Source organism: Suncus etruscus, chromosome 11, assembly GCF_024139225.1.
Source record: "Suncus etruscus isolate mSunEtr1 chromosome 11, mSunEtr1.pri.cur, whole genome shotgun sequence".
Lineage (NCBI taxonomy): Eukaryota > Metazoa > Chordata > Mammalia > Eulipotyphla > Soricidae > Suncus > Suncus etruscus.
The window spans coordinates 16641861-16660939 of NC_064858.1; the positions used below are offsets into that span (position 1 = coordinate 16641861).

Below are 19079 nucleotides of genomic sequence, written 5' to 3' on the forward strand. Positions count from 1 at the left end.
AGGAGAGGAGAGGAGAGGAGAGGAGAGGAGAGGAGAGGAGAGGAGAGGAGAGGAGAGGAGAGGAGAGGAGAGGAGGAAAGTAGAGGAATATGCTCCACAAAATTCTTGGGAGTGTGCTCCGTGCAGCATCTGATACACAGGAAATACTTAATGATGTAAATATGTTAAATTTTATTACAAGGTGTGTCAAGTGAAGCATGCGTAGGTTTTTATTTGTTTTCACAGTGGCAGGGATTGAACCAAGTGCCTGACAAGTGAAAGGCAAGTGCTCTGCTGCTGAGTCACATTCAAGGCTTGGGTCTAGGCAGGTTACGGAACTTGATGGAGATCATACAGTGAGTAACAGCATACCTGAACTTGCACCTCTGACTGCAAAACTACAAGATCATGCTTCTCCCGGAAGTAGGTGAGCATTTCCTAAGCAGTGTGGCATAGAGATGTATGCATGTGACACAATTACTGGCATTGCTAATTATTACTCTTCAATAAATATTTTATTAAAATTTGCAATATGGTGTTAGTGTATTATTTTTGCTTATTTGCATGTGTGTGTTAGAATAAAGTATGGTTTGGCTGGAGTGATAGTACAGTGGGTTGGATGCTCACCTTGCCATATGGTCCCCTGAGCTTGCCAGTAGTGATCTCTAAACACAGACCACCATCGAGTGTGACCCAAAAACAAACAACAATAATAATAACAACAACAACAAAATAAAGTATTCTATATTTAAAATGCAATTCACTTAGTCTCTCCCACACAAGCAAGAAAGAATGTTCTTTTGCCTGCTTCATTGCCTCTTATTTAGGCAGTGAAAACTAACATCTTGGGAGACAGTTTATAAAAGCAAAATGTTTTCAAGTTTATGAGGCTTTTATGCAGTTGAAAATACTTTTATTTTCCACATATTTTCTTCTTTAGGGCCTTTCTATTTAGGGGTCAGTTTAAAAGTAGTTCATGGGGCCAGAACAATAGCACAGCAGGAAGGGTGATTGCCTTGCATGAGGCCAACCTGGGTTCGAACCCTGACATCCTGTATACTCTTCCAAACTGGCAAGGAATGATTTCTGAGCTCAGAGCCAGAGTAACCCCTGAACACCACCAGGTGTGGTCCCACCAAAACACACACACACACACACACACACACACACACACACACTCTCTACAACTGGGGCTCTTCTTTGCATTATTTTCACCCATGGTTCCTTTGAGGAAACATTGTTCTATTCCACTCCATGGCCATTCCAATCAGCATAGCTCTGCTTTTCTATACATTGTAATTAGGCTCTACATTGATATTTTAAATAGAATCACTTAAAAATATTGGATTTACTAGAACTTGTTCAGGAAAAGCACTGAGGTGTTTAAAAAGAAAATAGCAAACACTAGGGTATAAAAAGACAGTACAGAAGTTTAGACTTTTGCTTTTGGCTGTGGTTTGAAACCTAGCACCATATATGGTCCCCACACATTGACAAGTCACTTCTGACCTGAGCTCAGAGCCATGAGTAATCTCTGGAAACACTGGTATGTTTGGCTCAAATTCACCCTAACACTTTCCTGCGTCCACCCCACCCCCAATTCAGGAAAGACAGTAATACAGTAAGTTGAATTTACTAGATATCCTTTCAAAGAAAGTACTTTAATTGGTTAGAAGGAACAAGAAACACTAGATTCCAAAATTGAATTATTCTTAAAATGAGTGGACACTAAATGGCCATCTCAGAAAGGTAAGTCCTAATAACTTCAAATTTTTTTCATTTATCTGAGAAAGTTAGCAAATTAAAGATGGATTTGAATCAGAATTTTAGCCAGAGTTGAAAACAGGATGAAGAGAGATAACTCTATGGCTAACTCAGGTTCAATTCTGGCATACCATATGGCCTCCCAAGCCTGCCAGGAGTGATCCAAGTACAGTTAGGAGTAAGCCCTGAGCACTGCTGGGTGTGCACTTCAAAAACAAAAAAGAAGACAGGGGACCAAGTGTGGGGGGGACAGTAAGGACAAAGAGAATCATGTCTAATGAGGTTTTAGGAACTTGTTCAAAGTCATTGATGCCATACATCAACATTTAGCAAAATGTATACAACAATGCTTTGTGACTTTGATTGTGAATCATTCTTTAGTAAGAAAGCAAGAAAAATGGAAGTCTGCAATATAATTAGGTTTGCAAACAAATTAGCGAAGAAAAACAGAGACCATGAAGTCATTTGGTATTTTATTCCCAAAACTCAGTAATAGGTAGTATTCATTGCTAAGGTTTATTTCAGCAAAGAATACAGAGTAAAAGCAATAGGAGAAAAAAGATATGCAGCAATTGAGTTGTAATGACCTGAAATATTTCTGGTTTCAGATCTCACAGGTGTTCTTTTCCAGCCATGAATTACAGGAACATGCTCAGGGAAGACTTTATAAATTTTAAGGCCCAAGATTTTTAATGCACATGGGGCTGGAGAGGTAGACAGCAAGTAGGGTGCTTGCCTTACACACAATCAACCAAATTCAATCTCCAGCATCTCATATAAACCCTAAGTATCGCCAGAAGTAACTCCAGAGTGCAGGGCCAGGAGTAACCCCTGAGCATCACTGGGTGTGGCCCAAAACAAAACAAAACAAAAACCAGATTTTTAGTGCACAGTGGAAGCTGTTCGTGTAGACATTCTGTTCCATAATTAGTTTTGGCAAATGCCAACAATGAAACCAAGTATACATCATAAATATTATTGTTTGTGTAAACAACCTGAAAATTCAGTATAGTATGAACTGTTGCTTTGGGAGTTTTATAACAAAATTATCCTTAACATAGTCTGTTTTTAAGGCCATTCCCAGGGACTGACCAGGAATTCGCTATTCATGATTCACTTTAACATAGAAGTAGTAAGTTGGAAAATAAATAAATCATCTTTTAAGTCAAAGTATTTTATTTCCAGTACTTGCCATCATTTGTAAGAATTTAGTAAATTCTTGGGGCAGGTGAGGTGGCGCTAGAGTTAAGGTGTCTGCCTTGCAAGCGCTAGCCAAGGAAGGACCGCGGTTCGATCCCCCAGCGTCCCATATGGTCCCCCCAAGCCAGGGGCAATTTCTGAGTGCTTAGCCAGGAGTAACCCCTGAGCATCAAACGGGTGTGGCCGAAAAAAAAAACAAAACAAAAACAAAGAATTTAGTAAATTCTTGATTAGAAATTTTGAATCTCACACGTCAATTATGCTATGGGAAAGGCAGGTATTCACTTGATGAATTCCATTAAGTACCACTGTGTTCTATTAGATACTGTTGAGTTTGGGGTTAAGCTAATTAGTGAAGCTCTTATGAAGCTTAAAATTTGTCGATCTCTTTTAGTTTTTGGGAGTGGGGGGAGGGTGGTGGCAGGGTACTCCCAAACATTGCTCAGTAGTCTGGAGACCACTCCAGGAGCTATTTAGTGGACAATTCAACGTTCAAAACTTGAACAGCTTGGGTTATGCTGTAGGGGTGTGTGCTGAGACGACATGTTGCTGGGGAACAAATTAAGGGCTGAGGATGTGATTCAGCAGAACATAGACCTGGGTCCTGAATTTGCATACACCCTCCTCCCCCCTTCAAAACCTAGTTTTTCAATTGAAAACCTTCTCAGTGGTATCTAAATCATTTGAATTTTGAAATACCACATTCTCCTGGCTACCCTTCCATGAAAAATGTGCCACGACATTATGCAAAAGCTACACTATTTTCATGCATTTAAATGTTCAGGAGAAAATTTTTAAGATAACCCTCAGGTTCACTAACTTCTTGAAACTATCTAGTCCCCTAAAGTACTGTTTACATCTTTGCATAGACCTCCTCACCAAATTTATTTCTAATTTCAAATGGAAAAGTTGGAATGTTTCAAAATAGCTTAAAATGCATCTGAATTCTAACACTTCTACTTTCATGTCCATAGGCAGATGCTCGTTTTCCTGATGAAAACTTCAAACTTCACTAGTCTTGTATTTTGATTTGGACTTGTTGCAAATTCTGTACTTTGTAATCCTTTCCACCAAATTAGTCATAGTACTAGCTGAATATTCAGTTGCTTACAAAGAAATTTCCTTGACTTTGGAACCACTCCCAAGTGCATCTGTTTGAATAACCTCCCTACTTCAGAATTATGTATTTAATTTTACAAGCTCTTATCTTTCAGAGCTATTAGTAAGCCGTATCAGAACTCCCCGTATCCCAGTAACGATCACTAGTGTCACTTGGCATATTTGTCTGATTTTCCATTCCAGAGATCACTTCACTACAGCTGAAGTAATCTTTTCAGACAGTATTTATTTCAACATGCCTGAATCTAAACCTTTGTACAAAATCATCTGAGTAGGTCTATTAAATCAGGACTGGAACCTTGCATTTTTAAAAAATAGTCATGTGTGTAAAATTGCAAGGGCCTACTTATGAATTATATATTCCCAAATTACCATTTGGGTCCTAAAGATGTCTACTTTTCCTTCCCAGTCTTTTTTTGTAGTATCTTTGGAACAACCTAACTCTAACCCTGGTTTTTCATAATCTTTTTCTTTACTATATTCATTAAGAACTATAGTGCTAGCTGCTGAACTTAACATGCTATCAGACCCTATTCCCATTGACCTTCAAAAAAATAGTCACTCAGGATTAAGCATGTATTTATTTTAGTTCAGTTAAAACAAACATACATTGTTTCATTGAAACGGTGTAGCACTCTTTGCCAACAAATCATATTGGAATTGTTGACCTCTAGTACAGTGAGAAAATTTACACTATTTACAGGAAGTTAACATAACCGGGTTCTCAAAGTCCTCTTCTTATAGGTCATATTTGATTTTGTTACATACACTAGATTATTTTAGTAATCTGCTGCATTTTGAAAACTTAGAACTTGTTGAAAATTTCTAGGTATTTGAATTTGCACCAAGTTTTCATGAAAAATGTTTAGTATTTTTATTGCAAATACAACTAAAAGTTATTTTAAATTGTTAGTGTTTATAGAATTCGTCGATTTTTTGGTACTGAAATACTGTACAGTACTTTGGGGACAAATCTAGTTACATAATATGAATTTCATCAAAATGCAGTTAAGAAAGTTTAAGGATTATATACATTTGAACCCAATTCCCAAACCTATTATATACAATCTATTTACAAATACATATGGACAGACAATGTATGTACAGAGATTATCATAAATATTGAAAAATAGGTTAGCTCTAATGGATTAATGCTGTTCTATAAATAACATTACAGTTGTAAATGAAACATCCACGGAAGACAGTAATGCAAAATGAGGTGACAAGACAGTGGTTTTAATACTGAAGACTGCTCATTATTGGGGAATTTACTGTTTAGGAACCTCAAGACAGACAAGATAGCCCCAAGAATATCATGCAATGGATTTACCCTACAATTGATTTTGATCCTCAAACAGCCAGTGAGTCAGAAGATTGGAGAAGCCTTCTGACATTGATAGCCATTCAGAACTTTTCTTTCCTTTTCGGTTGCCATGGTATATGAACTGTAGAAAACTATCTTACTTTGCATGGTATGAAAAACCATACTTTACTCTGGCAGGTAGTAGAAAAGGAACTCTTTCCAGGAATGCAAGTAGAAGTGCCAATTCTTGGTCTGAACTAGAGATGAAGTCCTGATTTGAAGAGTGCCAAAAGCCCAATTAAATGAAAGCAGTGCTGTTGCTGTTGAATCCATCTTCTCACTGCCTTTCAAGATGGTCCCCAATTACTTCACTTTTGTATAAACAAACAAAAATGCATCATTGGTTCCACCCAATGTAGCACTACCAGACGTCTTCCAATTCCACAAAGGTCCTTATTTACAGACAACATCTTGTCTGTAACTTAAGTCACATGGAATACAAGAATGTGTAACAAAAACCGTGTCTGCCACATTTCTGGCCTTGCTCGAAATTAAAATATTTCCAAAGAAAACCTAAGAGCCAGATAACAAATTGATGATTCAATTATTTGCTTCCCTCAACCACTAATGGAATTAAGTATATTAGATTTTAGACATTATGTCTGATAAGTACCACATTATTTAATAATATATATTCACCATACACTGTAAAGTACAATAAATGTGCTCTTAAAGCCAAGTAATTTTTCACTTCTATCTGGGACTGAAATGGAAGGGTGAACATGCAGTTGGACCAACTACTTACACTCAGGTTGCACTGTTTCCCCCACTAACTATTTTGTTGGATGTAAACAAATAATTCTATGTTGTACAAGAATGAGATGACAGTACAGTGCAATGAGTTATTTTTTTTTAAAAAAAAGCTTACTGCATGAGAAACCCAAGGGTCTCTATAAAAATTTATACCATAATATTGGTGTAAGCTGTGGATAAAACCCCACTGTAGACAAAACATTAACACGACAAAGCCATTCACTCTCAAGTAATTCAAACTTCCAGTAGCAGATGAGCATTTTGAAAAGTTGTACTCTGAAGATTATTGTGTTGGCTTACAGCCAGCAAATGCCCATTTCTCACTGATGGAAGCAATGTCAAAAAAGGACAGTCCCCCACCCCAATTCCAGAGTTGTCAATACATCTCTGGAACAAATGCAACTGAATAAACCCTGTTTTACCCAATTGCACTATTTGGTACCTCAAAACTAGTTATTTTACTTCCCATAGAAATGTCTGGATTATTGTCCATTCTAATAGCTTGAAACAATTAACCAGATTATGGGGACAGAAAATTGATTTAGAGGTTTTCTGCTCTAACAATAATTTAATTCACCTTTAAATAATAAAAGTTTGAGTGAAAAGGAAGACTATATATGCCCTACTCATGGTACAAGTTTTCATTACATCGTTTTCTCTAAAAATCATTTTGGTTAAAAAAGTATTTGGCTTATGCCTACAAAAAGGCAAATTATTTCATAATACTAATATTTGTTTTTAAATACCATTGTAGTTTCTTTTACAGAATTTATTGACAACCGTTTTTGGACAAAGTTCAAAAAAACCAATTTCTTAAAAGTAAAATAGTGCTTCTGAGGTCTTTAAATATTTTTGGTACAAAAAAAATAGGTAAGTGTGTTCTCAAGACTTTGCTGTAAATTAAGAATTGCTTCTCACATCGAATGGTTCCATTAGGCACATTCAAGTAAAATCATGAAATATCCAAGTTAAACAATAACACAGCCAAACATGTGGCTTGATAAAGTTAAGAGTTCGTCCATTCTCTGGAATGGAATAAAATTGTCACTTCCATTAACTCGAGACTCGTGGTTTTGTAGTTAATATCCATTTCTAGCATACAGAATAGTTTCTTAAAATAAAAAACAAACAAAGAGTTCACTTATTCTGCACTCAGAACAACCAGCGAGGAATCTGCACTTCAAAAGGAAGTGAAACTGAAAATATTAGGTGAAATTTCATAATAGTTGAGTGTTGACTCAACAATGGCATCCAACAGACTGTCAAGAGTTTTAGAGCGCTGCCGGTTAGTGGCCGCCTCCAGAGGCATTGTGTACCCAATCCAAAATGATCAAGGCCATACTTCCGGTCATCACCACTATGCCACTTAGCAGGAAGAACATGGCCTGCAAAGAGCAAAAGAAACAGATCAGTAAGGAATAAATGAGACATGTGCTAAACATTTGTTTTCTGTCTTAACTTGGTTTATGATTTCTAAGTCCATGTCAATACATTTTAAAGAATTAGTTTGGCTAAGTGATTTGAAATGATCAAAGTATTAAACTACCTTTGGAATTGTCTAAAAATCTTTCATTCCTTTTTCTAAAATAAGTTAATCAATTACTTCATGTATTATAATCTGACTGAAGCATTTTCTTCTTCCATTTTTAAATTGAAATTTAAGTAATATCAAACTAACTTTTCTGAGATACGAACAAATTATCCTGTATATTATCCTATTCTGACTCTGCTTTCAAAAGTATCTTGGAAAAAAATAAAAAGTATTTTGCAGTGCTTTGAAGATGGTCTCATTCAATTAAGCACCATCTTTAACAAACTACCTTTCACCAACCCTTGTTCCATTCATCAGACAGTTCGCACTATATAAAAAAAAAGGAAATCACAAGGATCGGCTAAGAACCTAAAAAATAAAGGCCTTAAAAGATTAAAATTAACAAGAGTTGAGGTATTTGATCATTACTGTTTTTACAGTCAGGGATCTTTAACTCACCCCAATCTTTTGTACAGATTTCATAGATTCCTTCTTGACTAACTTAATATAGAAGGCAGATGGAAGGATAAAAATCAACATAGCAGCTGCAGATGCACCTATAAAATACACACATTTTTATCAGAATTCAATGAATCAAATTAATTTATTTTTATAAACCTTAGAATCCCAGATATTTGTGACATTTAAAACAAATCTTACCAATGAAACCGAAGATATCTCTAATAGTTGGGACAAAGATGACAAGCAAATTAGTAAATGCCAAGATAGACACAGTAATGATACTATGACGCCACCAACTGAAATCTTTAGATGCACAGAACAAGTGGGTTATAGAACTTCGGATCTGCAAAATAAATGAGTTAAAATTTTCAATTTAATTTAAAAAGAAAGGAAATGTCTAAGAAAGGTATTTACATAAAGCATATCGTCATATACCTATTTTTTAGATACTTGAACACTGAAAAAAATCAATAGATCATCTCAATTATTATTAAAAATGCTTCAGGGGGGCTGGCACGGTGGCGCTAGAGGTAAGCTGTCTGCCTTGCCAGCGCTAGCCTACAACGGACCGTGGTTCGATCCTCTGGCGTCCCATATGGTCCCCCAAGCCAGGAGCAACTTCTGAGCGCATAGCCAGGAGTAACCCGAGTGTTACTGGGTGTGCCCCCCCCCCCCCCAATTCTTCAGGATAGTTTGTAAATCTATAATGTATTCCAAAGTCTCTTTGAAGCCATCATCAATTTACTGCTGCTTTTGGAACAATTTACTTTGCCTATAATATGAAAATGGTTTTTCATTTGTATTTCTTGCTTATTGGGCCATACCTACAGTGTACAGGGGTGGGGAGAGCTGGTGGCTAGGCTACTGTTGGCCTGGCTCAGTAATTGCTCCTGGCAGTGCCAAGCATATAAGAAAGCTGCCGTTTTGTTTCAGCCTTTGGCTTAACTATCTGGCACACCCCATAACTTTTAAAAACGTATTCCCACTGAGAATGGAGCAGGTGTGTTTACTTACTGGGAAAATAACCACAGGTACTGTCAGAGTTACAGCCACTAGCACGGCCAAACGGACAATGAGGAGAAGAATATCAGTTCCTAGGACAGTGGAGTAAGTATGCAGCAATTCTGACTCAACATGACCTGTTGGAGAGAAGTGGGGAGAAAGTTCAAAATTTAAGTTTGCCACTCTTTCAGGAAATTATGTAGAAAATCTAATACAAAAAAACCCGTACAACTCTTAGCTACTCACAAAACCTCTCTAAACTAAGAGGCTTATTAGTAAGATTAATTTGGCATTAGGGTTAAAGTAATTACTGTAACACTGAAGGAAAATTTTCCTAAATACCAAGTAGAGATTTAGCCACATGACCTCCTAATGAAAAACCAACAGGAGTTAATAGCTTAATCTCCAGGTTTGGCTGACAATTCTATGTGCACTGTATAATTTCCAGTGATGGATGAAAAAGATAGGCAAGATAATGCAAACTCATTCTAAAGTACATATTATTATCCTATGATGTATCTTAAAATATGCGCTCTAGACATTACTTAATAAATACACCATTAATAAGTCTCTAAACTTAATTTCCCATCACAAACCTACCAGAAAAACCCCCGATTTTCTAAAGTGATCCAACTACACATATGAAAGTATTTATTTTCTAGTAACATATTTTTCTGATAAAGTAGCCATTACTTACCATAGAAAGTCAGGTATCCAAAGAGAGCAGCAAGCAGATACATCAGAAACATAGCAAAAAACGAAATCTTGGACACGTTCATCATTCTTCTACGACTGCGGCTGTTTAAATTCAAAGGAAAATACAATGTAAACATTTAATTTTTCCAATATTCCCCCCAAAATTTGCAGAAGCCAGCAAAGCACTCACCCTTTCAGTTCTTCATAAATGGGGAGAATAGCAGGATGACAAACAAATGAAAAGGTCAGAATTGGCACAGCATAGACCGTCTGTAAGAAAAAGTGAGTCATTACTAAATATGACATGACAGTGGGAGTCATCTTAGAAGATCTAGTCTTTCTGTGTATGATTAAGTGTATGTAATGTATATAACAGGTGTGCAATTTCTATCATTATTTAAACCATCTCACTATTAGTGAGTTGCATTTTCTAAAGAGCAGTTATTTATTCCTTCTCCTCCCTTTGACATTTATTCTCAAAAGTCTAGAAAATAATTTTACCTGGGAGTTGAAGATAAAATATTGCGGCTTGCAAAATTCGCTTTCAGTGACATTAAATGTTGGATCAGCTGAATAAGATGTTGTCTGTGTCAAGGTGCTGTTTATTGTTTCATTTAGTATCAAAGCAGCTTCCATAGGACAAGGAATCTGAAATTTCTTGCAAATCACCTGGAAATACACAATATTTTGCAGGTGTTAAAACTGAATGTGAGCAGGATAATTAAAAACACATGTATATAGCTTTAGAGAAAAAAATATATACCTACCACAATCAGAAAGAACATCATACACAGTAAGGAAAGGCCACTGGTATATCCCAAATATCCTATTAAAGAAAGATATATGAATGAGGTGGGATAATGAAGTTTAGGAAAAATATCTTATATATATATTTTTATTAGAGACTATGCATACTCCTAGAAGATTGTTCTTCTAGGAAGCTTGGTGTGGCCACAATATTGAATTTCTAATTTCCAGCCAACTAGCTGGCAAGAAACTCATTTCAATTTTTGTTCACTGGGTTTGCTCACCTAAATTTCTCAGCAGCGACAAAGGAAGAATGAGCACCAATGATACCAGCAGAACCAAATAGTCACCATTCAAATACCACAATCTGAATTTTAAAAGGAGAAAGGAAAAAAAAAAAAAAAGAAAGAAACACGGTCAAAAACATTACAAATAGCTACTTAAATTAATACACACATTCTTGAAAGACATTTTACAGAACAGGGAAAAATTAAAAGCCAGTTTTGGAAAGGTATCTCTTATTTAAAATGCCTACATAGGGGATAACGTCTGTATATTGGGATGGATATTACGCAGGTTAGGAACGGGGGTACGAAACAGTGTAACTTTTGTCCCACTCTGCTCTGGGAAGGCTGCCAGATGATTCATAAGATAAAATACTTGTTAAAGGCTTGACGCTAGCATAGGAATAAAGCAGCACTGTTAAGCCAGCAATTTTATCTTTTAAGCATGTTTAGAAAAATTGTACACCGACTTTGTCAGTTGTAGCTGGTGATTTTTGATGCTAGAAACAAGGAAAATTCAAAACAAGTTTCTTTCATATTTGCTAATCATTATTAGATATTTCAATGAGGGAAAATTTTCATACATGGGTAGCAAACCCATAAAACTCAAGTTCCCTTCAATAAAAGGATGTCTTCCAAATTGCCAACAGAATAGGATATTCTGATATTCTGATTCTACTGGAACTCCAGGAAGTCAAATACCTTGTAAACTTACTATTAAGAATGTCTCCTAAGAGTTCAAGCAGTGGGACATTTTTCCCTTTATAGGTAAAACAACTTTCCTTTCTGGCAAACATCTTCTTAAAGTCGTGCTTTCAGGGACTGGTAAAGCAGGTGGGGCTATTTGCCTTGCACATGGTCGACCCAGGTTCGAACCCTGCTCCCAACACTGCCAGAAATGACCCCTGAGCACTGCCAGGTGTAGCTCAGAAACAAACCAAAAAAAATCGATGCTTTCAAATTCTAACTGAACTGTGAATTTTATTACACTCATTTCAGCAAAAAAAACCCACAAAAAAATGCATCAACTACGTTTAAGTAAATTTTTAATGCTAAAGAGGAAACTAGACATTCTCTTTTAAAACAACTCACGGCCCTCTGTACAACATTTTGTGGCCCTGCCCTAGAGGAATCTTTTTTGTTTTGTTTTGTTTTAGTTGTTTGGGTCACACCCCCCAATGTTCAAGGCTTATTACTGACTTTGCACTCAAGGATCACCCCAACTTTGCATCCTGCGGCCCCCAGGTAAATTGAGTTTGAGACCCCTGGTTAGCAACATGTAAGCTAGGAAGTCAACTCTTCCTGTTTACTAAATATAAAACCAGCTAAGTCCAAAATATGAAACTGTGTTAGAAAAACATGGTGCCTATGACAAGGTCATCTAAATTTTTGAAGGTTTAAAAATTTAAAATCCAATTTAAAAACTGGTTTTTAATGTTAAAATAAAGATTAAAACCAACTGAGATCTAGATCTAGAGTGTTATTCAGCTGTAACTGCTTACTTAGTGGAATTTAGAAAGCCTGCTTTTACACATGGGATAGAAATTAGTTTCAAGTTACAGCTCTCAAAATTTCAAATGGGGTCACAGAGACTCCTTTTAAAATAGGAATGCCTATGAAGACTAATTTGCTGATAATAATTTTGTATTCAACTTTAATTTACTATAAATGTTTCTTAGGAGTAACCTTACTTAGCACCTACCCAGTTTTATCTTCAATGTTCATTAATGCTTGGATCACCAAAGGTAATTCATATTTCACTATGAAGAGGTAGCTTGACATAGCTGAAGGAAAACAAAATTATACCATTACAAGTGCAAATTTGTGGCACGTGATGCCAAAAGTGCTTTTACCACTCTGCTATATAAGTAGCAAAAACTACCCAAATAGTCTTTCAAAACATTCAAAATATTCTTACCTCCAATGTTCTGCATTGTAATTGATCCAGAAGCTGCAAGTTTTCCAACCATTCCAAATGCCTTATGCCCCAATTGCTCATACAATAAAGACCCTATAATTTGAAAAAATAAATAAATAAATAAAGGAAGCATGAAGCAAGTGTAAAGTGAAAAGAAAATCATAATAATTTTAGAAATAGAGAATCTTTGCCATACCTCCTTCATTGGCAGTCTTAAGTAGGAGATGAACAGAATACAGGGAAAATATTGACACAAATGTCAAGAGAATTCTGATAAGAGAAGAAAAAACAGTTATAAGTAATCATACTTAATGGCAATTCTTTTTGACTGCTAAATATTACATGTAGTTGGTACAATGATCCTAATAATTAGTGTTCGCTATCCTATGTCTCTGAAATGGCTCTAAAAAAATTCATGTCTACAAGATTCTATAGCACTGGTTAGGAGCAGAGGTTACATATAGAACTAAAGGTGCCAGGAGTTATAAGAAAGCATTACTTCCCAGTAGTAGTTATTAAAGACATATTTTGATTCTGGCACCAAAATGATGAGCTATAAACTTGCCACTTCTCCATTTAGCTAATCCGAAAACCTGTCTGATTAATTCCATTTAATTTAATCTGAAAAACACGTGGCAGCAAACTCAGCCAATATTTGTGCAATCCAATTGACACTGGTAATGGGGGTGGGTACAATATAATAATTAAATAAGCTAACTGTAAACTGGCATAAAACGGAAATATAACAAAACAGTGACAAACAATGTTGCATCCTGTGGTGTGGAATATAGCAGGCCAGCATTGCCATAAAATAAAACAAAACCTGTGATAAAAGTTGTTTATCTGCCTAGATCCTTCTGCTTGAATGAAATAAAGGGGACAGAGGTGTTGGGGTCTGGAGAGAAGAGAGACTAAGGTTCTGTAATTCACTTATTTTTTCCTTTAGGGCCCAAGCTTTTTCTCATTTCAGTTTCAATTTCTTTCCCCACACATAATTCAAGAAAAATGTACTATTCAGCGGGAGGGGGTAAAAAAAATATCGACTTATAGAAATACTTATAGTAACCTGTTTTCAATCTGTATGGAAAAACTGAGATTAACGTCATTTAAGCTATGCCAAAGAAATCAATGTCTATTAACTAAATAGAAGTGTCAGACATCAAGCTATCATGCCAATGCCAAATTTTATGAGGCCTAATTTGAAGTGATGAATGACAAATTAGTTGTCATTCAACCAAATCAAGTTATTAGTTTTACTCAAAAGTGAGTTTCAAAGTGTTTCAAAGTGTTCTGACACATTGGTCCATCCCTTGTATAGACAAGTTACCTGAGATTACTTTCAACATTAGATTCATTCTGCTTCATATGGCTATTTACAGAGTTGTTTCAGAGGCCAGAAAATGGAAGCCATATGCTTTTGGTCTTTACTTCTGAATAAACCTTATGAAATTCCTAAGAATTAAAAATATTCACTCTAGCACTTCTTACAATGACTAATCATTAAAATGTGCTCAAATTTTTCAAAAATTGAAGGCTAACAAAAATTTTGGATTCATTATAAAATAATTACACCATTTTATCTCAAGTAAATCCTCCATTATAACACTGGTAGCTTTTATAACTGCTTTCAATTTGGGGGTGGGGGACATATTTATTGATGCTCAGGAATTACTTTCTGGCTCTGTATTCAGAAACCACTCCTGGCAGACTAAGGAAAAGAACCATATGAGGGATGCTGGGATCAAACCTGGGTTAGCCACATGCAAGGCAAATGCTTGACTGCTATCACTCTGGGCCTTGCCTTCAATTTTCATAAGATTAGGAAGTTATTCAAATGATGTTAATTCAAAATTTCCCACTAAATATCTCTTGAAACTCTAGAGCCCTCTCTGTGTCAATTCCTAAGAGGCTAATACAGCCAATAAAACCATCCCAACTTCCCATAATCATAAAACCAGGCTTAACTTTAGTGTGGACTTTCTCCACAAAGCAGAGTTTTGTCAAGTTTTTCATTCTATTCTATTCATTTCATTCTATTCATTCTATTCTGCTGGAGAAATCTGGCTAGAAGGCATCAGTTAGCCATACATTTGCTAAATTTGCTAAATAATACAATTGCTAAAGGAACAACTCCATGCTATACTTTATGGTTTCTCCCATCTGCTCAAAACCACTTTAGTGAAGAGTCTATATAAGCTACACTTTTCAACTTAAGGAAAGTGACAACCAAAATACCTTGCCCTAAACTTCAGCTTCAAAATCCTAATCTACATCTTCAGACTGCAAGACAAAGCAGTAATCAATTCTATGGGCAACTAGGAAGGGAAAAAAATTAAAATATTACTAATTATGACCGCTATTAACAGTTGCTTATTTTGCTATGGCATATGGTAACCATACAAACCTAGAATTAAATAAAAATAAATACCACACACACAAAAATACCAATGGGTTGCTTTTGAGTGTCCAGAAAATCTTGACTCATTTTTCTTCTAGCAAACATGCTCCAGGTTAGGCAAATACCATTACAGCCTGTGATTTTGAAAAATTATTTGCTTCCCTTATGTTTATCCAGGGTCACCAGTCTATAGCTGACCATCAATTAAGTTTACCAAACCAATTAGGAGGTACCATGCTTCCAATCTTTTTGTATGAAATTTTGCCAGAACAAAGTTCCTAACTGCTCTGGATTTACCTTTTAGTGACTCCCTTTCTTACAACTTATGTTTTGGTTTAACTGTCAACTTTCAGTCTTTCTAATTTGTTTCTTTATTGGCTTTCTCGATATTGCTATCATGCAGTTAAGTAGAATAGATTTTTTTATTTCCTCTATTTTAAATTTTAAGCACACGTTCTGAAGTCAACTACTTGAACTATAAGTTCCATTTCTGAAGCCAAAATAAATGTTGCATCAAAGTAACTGCCCTCATGGCAGACTCACTACTTACACATACTTACATAAAAAGAGCAATTCCAGTATTAGCCATGGCATAAGAAAGCCCAAGGATTCCACTGCCCACAATCGCATTGCTCAGATTAAATACTGACATTCCAAAGGAAGTAGTACCTGGATGCTACATAGAGGGAAAACGATAACCAAACATATAACAATAATTAAATGGAGAAAACCAGGTTTGGGCAAGTTAGATTGAAAATCTATAAGTAAAACTAATCTTTTACTCCACAAAGACACACACACACAGACAAATGATTGAGTTTCACTTACAAAGTCTGTTTCATACTTCTTCTTCCCCAAATTGGATTCAAGTAAAAAGTTTTGGTTTTCAGGATCTACGTCTGCATAATGGCTGTCAAAGAGAAAAAAGCAAAGTGTTCAGTTGTCTTGAATTATTGCAATGAATATCTGAATATAAAACAGCCTCCAGGCATATTTTTCCAGAAAGGTAGGTGTGATGCTTGCAGAAGACAACTGCACCTCTTCTGGAGCTCACACAACCAGAACCTCCCAATGTAGTGAAAGGAAGCATTTCATTGAGTCAATCAAAAAGCCTGAAAGTCCAGTAAGTTGCACGATCGGGCAAAGCGATCGGGCAAAGCATCTTCTTCCAGATCAGACCCCCCTCCCCCCGCACTCCCCCAAATAAGTCAAACAACTTCTCCCACCTTTTCAAGGCAGCTTGCTTGGTGGGGTAGGAATAGTTGAAGTCACTGTTGGAGCTGTAGCTGCTGCTGTCCTCATCAGGGGAGATATTGAACCTGCCCATTTCGGCTTTCTTCATGCTGAATATCCTGCGTGAGTTCCCAGAAGGGTGGGGGGGGCTCCTTTTGTCCTGGGTGTTGCTGGCGCAGCGGCCTGCGCGCCAAGAAGGGCTGCAAAAAGGTACAGAAAGAGGGCGGGGTCAGGACTGCAGCGCCGTCCGTCCCTCCCTCCCTCCCCATCCCTCTTCCCCTCCCTCCCTCCCGCGCAGAGGCCGGGTCACGTGACGCCGGGGGCGGGGCCTCGCTGCGCAGCGCGGCTGATTCATCCCCGGCCAGGCGAGTGGAAAAGTACCAGCGCGCGCGAGGGGCGGGGGCGCGCGGAAGGGCGGAAAAGTACCGGAGCGAAAAGAACAAAGCTGGGCCCACCGCAGCGCCCCGCGTGCCTCGGGCCCGGGAGAGCCCAGGCCCCCGCGCCCTGCGCTTTGCAATCTCGAATCTTTGTTTCCAAGTGGAACAGCCCAAATCGAAGGAGAATGAATACGTGTGTGTCGGGGGGAAAACCCCCCCCCCGACTTTCCTTTCCTCCGTCGTGCAAAGGAACGCGGAGCGCCTTGCACACTCGGCTACAGGGATGCACAGACACACACGCACGCCTAGGCGCCCCGTTAGGGGCATTTCGGATGGGCGGCCTGGGGATCCCTCACGAGCAATGCTAGCTAGAATTGCCTCCCACTCTGCGGCAGATTTGCAAGCTGCAAAAAAAAAAAGGGGGGGGGCGATCAGGGCCCCCCCCAGGGCCCAAAAGGCGTAGATTAGACAGGCGCCCCGGGTTTTGTTGACACGAGCCAGCCCATCCATCCATCCATCCCCTCGAGCACTCTCGTTCCAAGCCCCGGAGGATCGAGGATTTCCAACGCCCAGCGGCCCCTCCTAAGGCGGGATCCCAGGCCCGGGAACGGAACGGAACGGAAACTGATGCAACCTCGATCGCCGATTGTCAAATCAAAACGTCCCCATTCCCCAGATCGCCTTCCCCGAGGCCCGGGTCTCCCTACTACTAACTAACTCACCCCGGAGCCGCCCCCCCCCCCACATACACACAGCCATGCTATGTTATTTATTTATTTATTTTTTTTAATGCATGCAAAAATCAGTCACAAGACTTGCTGCCGCAACGCAGCAAGCGGCGGGGCTGGGCCCCGGGCTCCCCTCCCCCGCTAGAGCTGGAAGATGCGGGTGCTGCTCTCCGCGGGCATGTGGGGGGACCCCCCACCCCGCCCGGGATCTCTCTCTCTGTCTCTTTATCTCTCTAGATCCCGTGATGGGGGGTGAAAAAGGACAGAATGCAAGCCCAGAAAGAGATAGAGAGCTACGAATGCCAATCGCCCACCTCGGGAAGAAGCAGGGGGCCTCCCCCAACACCCCAAAAGCTGCCTTCCCGCGTGGCCCCTCCCGGAGGCCCCCCCACCCCCGCCCGCGCCCTTAAGCACCGACGGAAGGCGCCCCGAGCGAGCAAGCAAGCGAGCAAAAAAAGCAAACTACCTCGGTGGTCTCCGCTCCTGCAACTCGGGAAAAGGGCTTTGCAAAAAAAAAAAAAAAAAAAAAAACCCAAACGATGTCAGGACGTGTAAAGGCGGCGGTGGCGGGTTCCTCCGTCGAGCAGCAACCACAACAAAAACAAAACAACAAAAAAAGCAAACCCGTAGCGAGAGGAAACAAATGCAACGAGACAGGTAGGAAATGTCAAAAAAGAAAAGAATCTCAAGGCTCAGTGGAGAGCCAGCGGCCACCCCCGAGGAGCCGGCGTCGGTGTCTTTCCCACTCGAGGGAAAAGAAAAGAAAAGAAAAGGCGGAGGCTGCACGGACCGCGTGGACCGCGTCGGTTCCGATCGGGCGGCAGCAGGCAGAGGCGATGTGCTCCGGGACGGCGGCGTCGCGCGACTCGGAGGGAGCAGCCCCGAGCGCTGGGTTATACGGTAAAGCCCCGACGCGTCAGTGGGCGGGGCGTGGCGGGCCGGTGCCGGCCTTTGTGTATCAACACCACCTGGGCCCCGCCCACGATCGGGCAGGCCACGCCCACCGACACGCCCACTCCCACTCCACTCGCGCCCACTGCCCCCCTCCCCTCCGCCTTCTCCGAAATCAAGCCTCACTTTCTCGTGTTTCTTGCTCATCCTGGGGAGACCGAGCCCCATCCGAGGCTTTCCCTGGATTGAAGTCTTTTCGGTCCCCTTGGGTGCCCTCCTCATCCACGTGCGCTTGGTTGTCTTTAAGTCCTTCCAATTTCCCTTCCGTGGATGGAAGTGAGCAGATTTTTTTTTTTATTTTTATTTTTTTGGCTTTCTCTCCAAGGCTTTTTGGGGACGCATCCCGCCCACACCGATTCCTTTCCAGATTGAGCTCCTTGTGATTTACTTCACAGTTGGGGTGGTTTTTTTTTTTTCTATTGCAAACTTCGGCCAATATAGTTTTCACGGGGGTTGTCTGCTCTTGCTTTTTGTTTGTTTGTTTGTTTTTGTTTCTTTTCTTTTCCTCCGAGACCTTCTTACACTCTGCAAAACTCCACTGAAGGCGGCAACTCCACACTAGGAGAGATCCTTT

General features: G+C 39.2%; 1 protein-coding gene across 1 annotated transcript; it reads right to left on the minus strand.

Annotated features, from left to right (window-relative positions):
* Window positions 1–5498: 5498 nt before the first annotated feature.
* On the minus strand, window positions 5499–16586 carry SLC38A2 (solute carrier family 38 member 2). The gene is made up of 15 exons (XM_049783892.1): window positions 16443–16586; window positions 16045–16126; window positions 15777–15892; window positions 13015–13088; window positions 12819–12911; window positions 12603–12684; window positions 10901–10983; window positions 10637–10695; window positions 10371–10538; window positions 10060–10139; window positions 9871–9971; window positions 9186–9310; window positions 8370–8514; window positions 8169–8266; window positions 5499–7563 (listed from the first exon to the last, which is right to left on the minus strand). The coding sequence occupies exons 1-15, from the start codon at window positions 16556–16558 to the stop codon at window positions 7465–7467; spliced, it is 1521 nt and encodes a 506-aa protein (XP_049639849.1). The 5' UTR covers window positions 16559–16586; the 3' UTR covers window positions 5499–7464.
* Window positions 16587–19079: the final 2493 nt, after the last annotated feature.

Coding starts and splice junctions, on each gene's coding strand:
- SLC38A2 (XM_049783892.1), bottom strand. CDS start 16,558: ATGAAGAAAGCCGAAATGGGCAGGTTCAATATCTCCCCTGATGAGGAC. Junction 13,089..15,776: donor ACTGGAATTGCTCTTTTTAT/GTAAGTATGTGT, acceptor TTCTCTTATCAG/AATTCTCTTGACATTTGTGT. Junction 10,984..12,602: donor AACATTGAAGATAAAACTGG/GTAGGTGCTAAG, acceptor TTTAAAATTCAG/ATTGTGGTATTTGAATGGTG.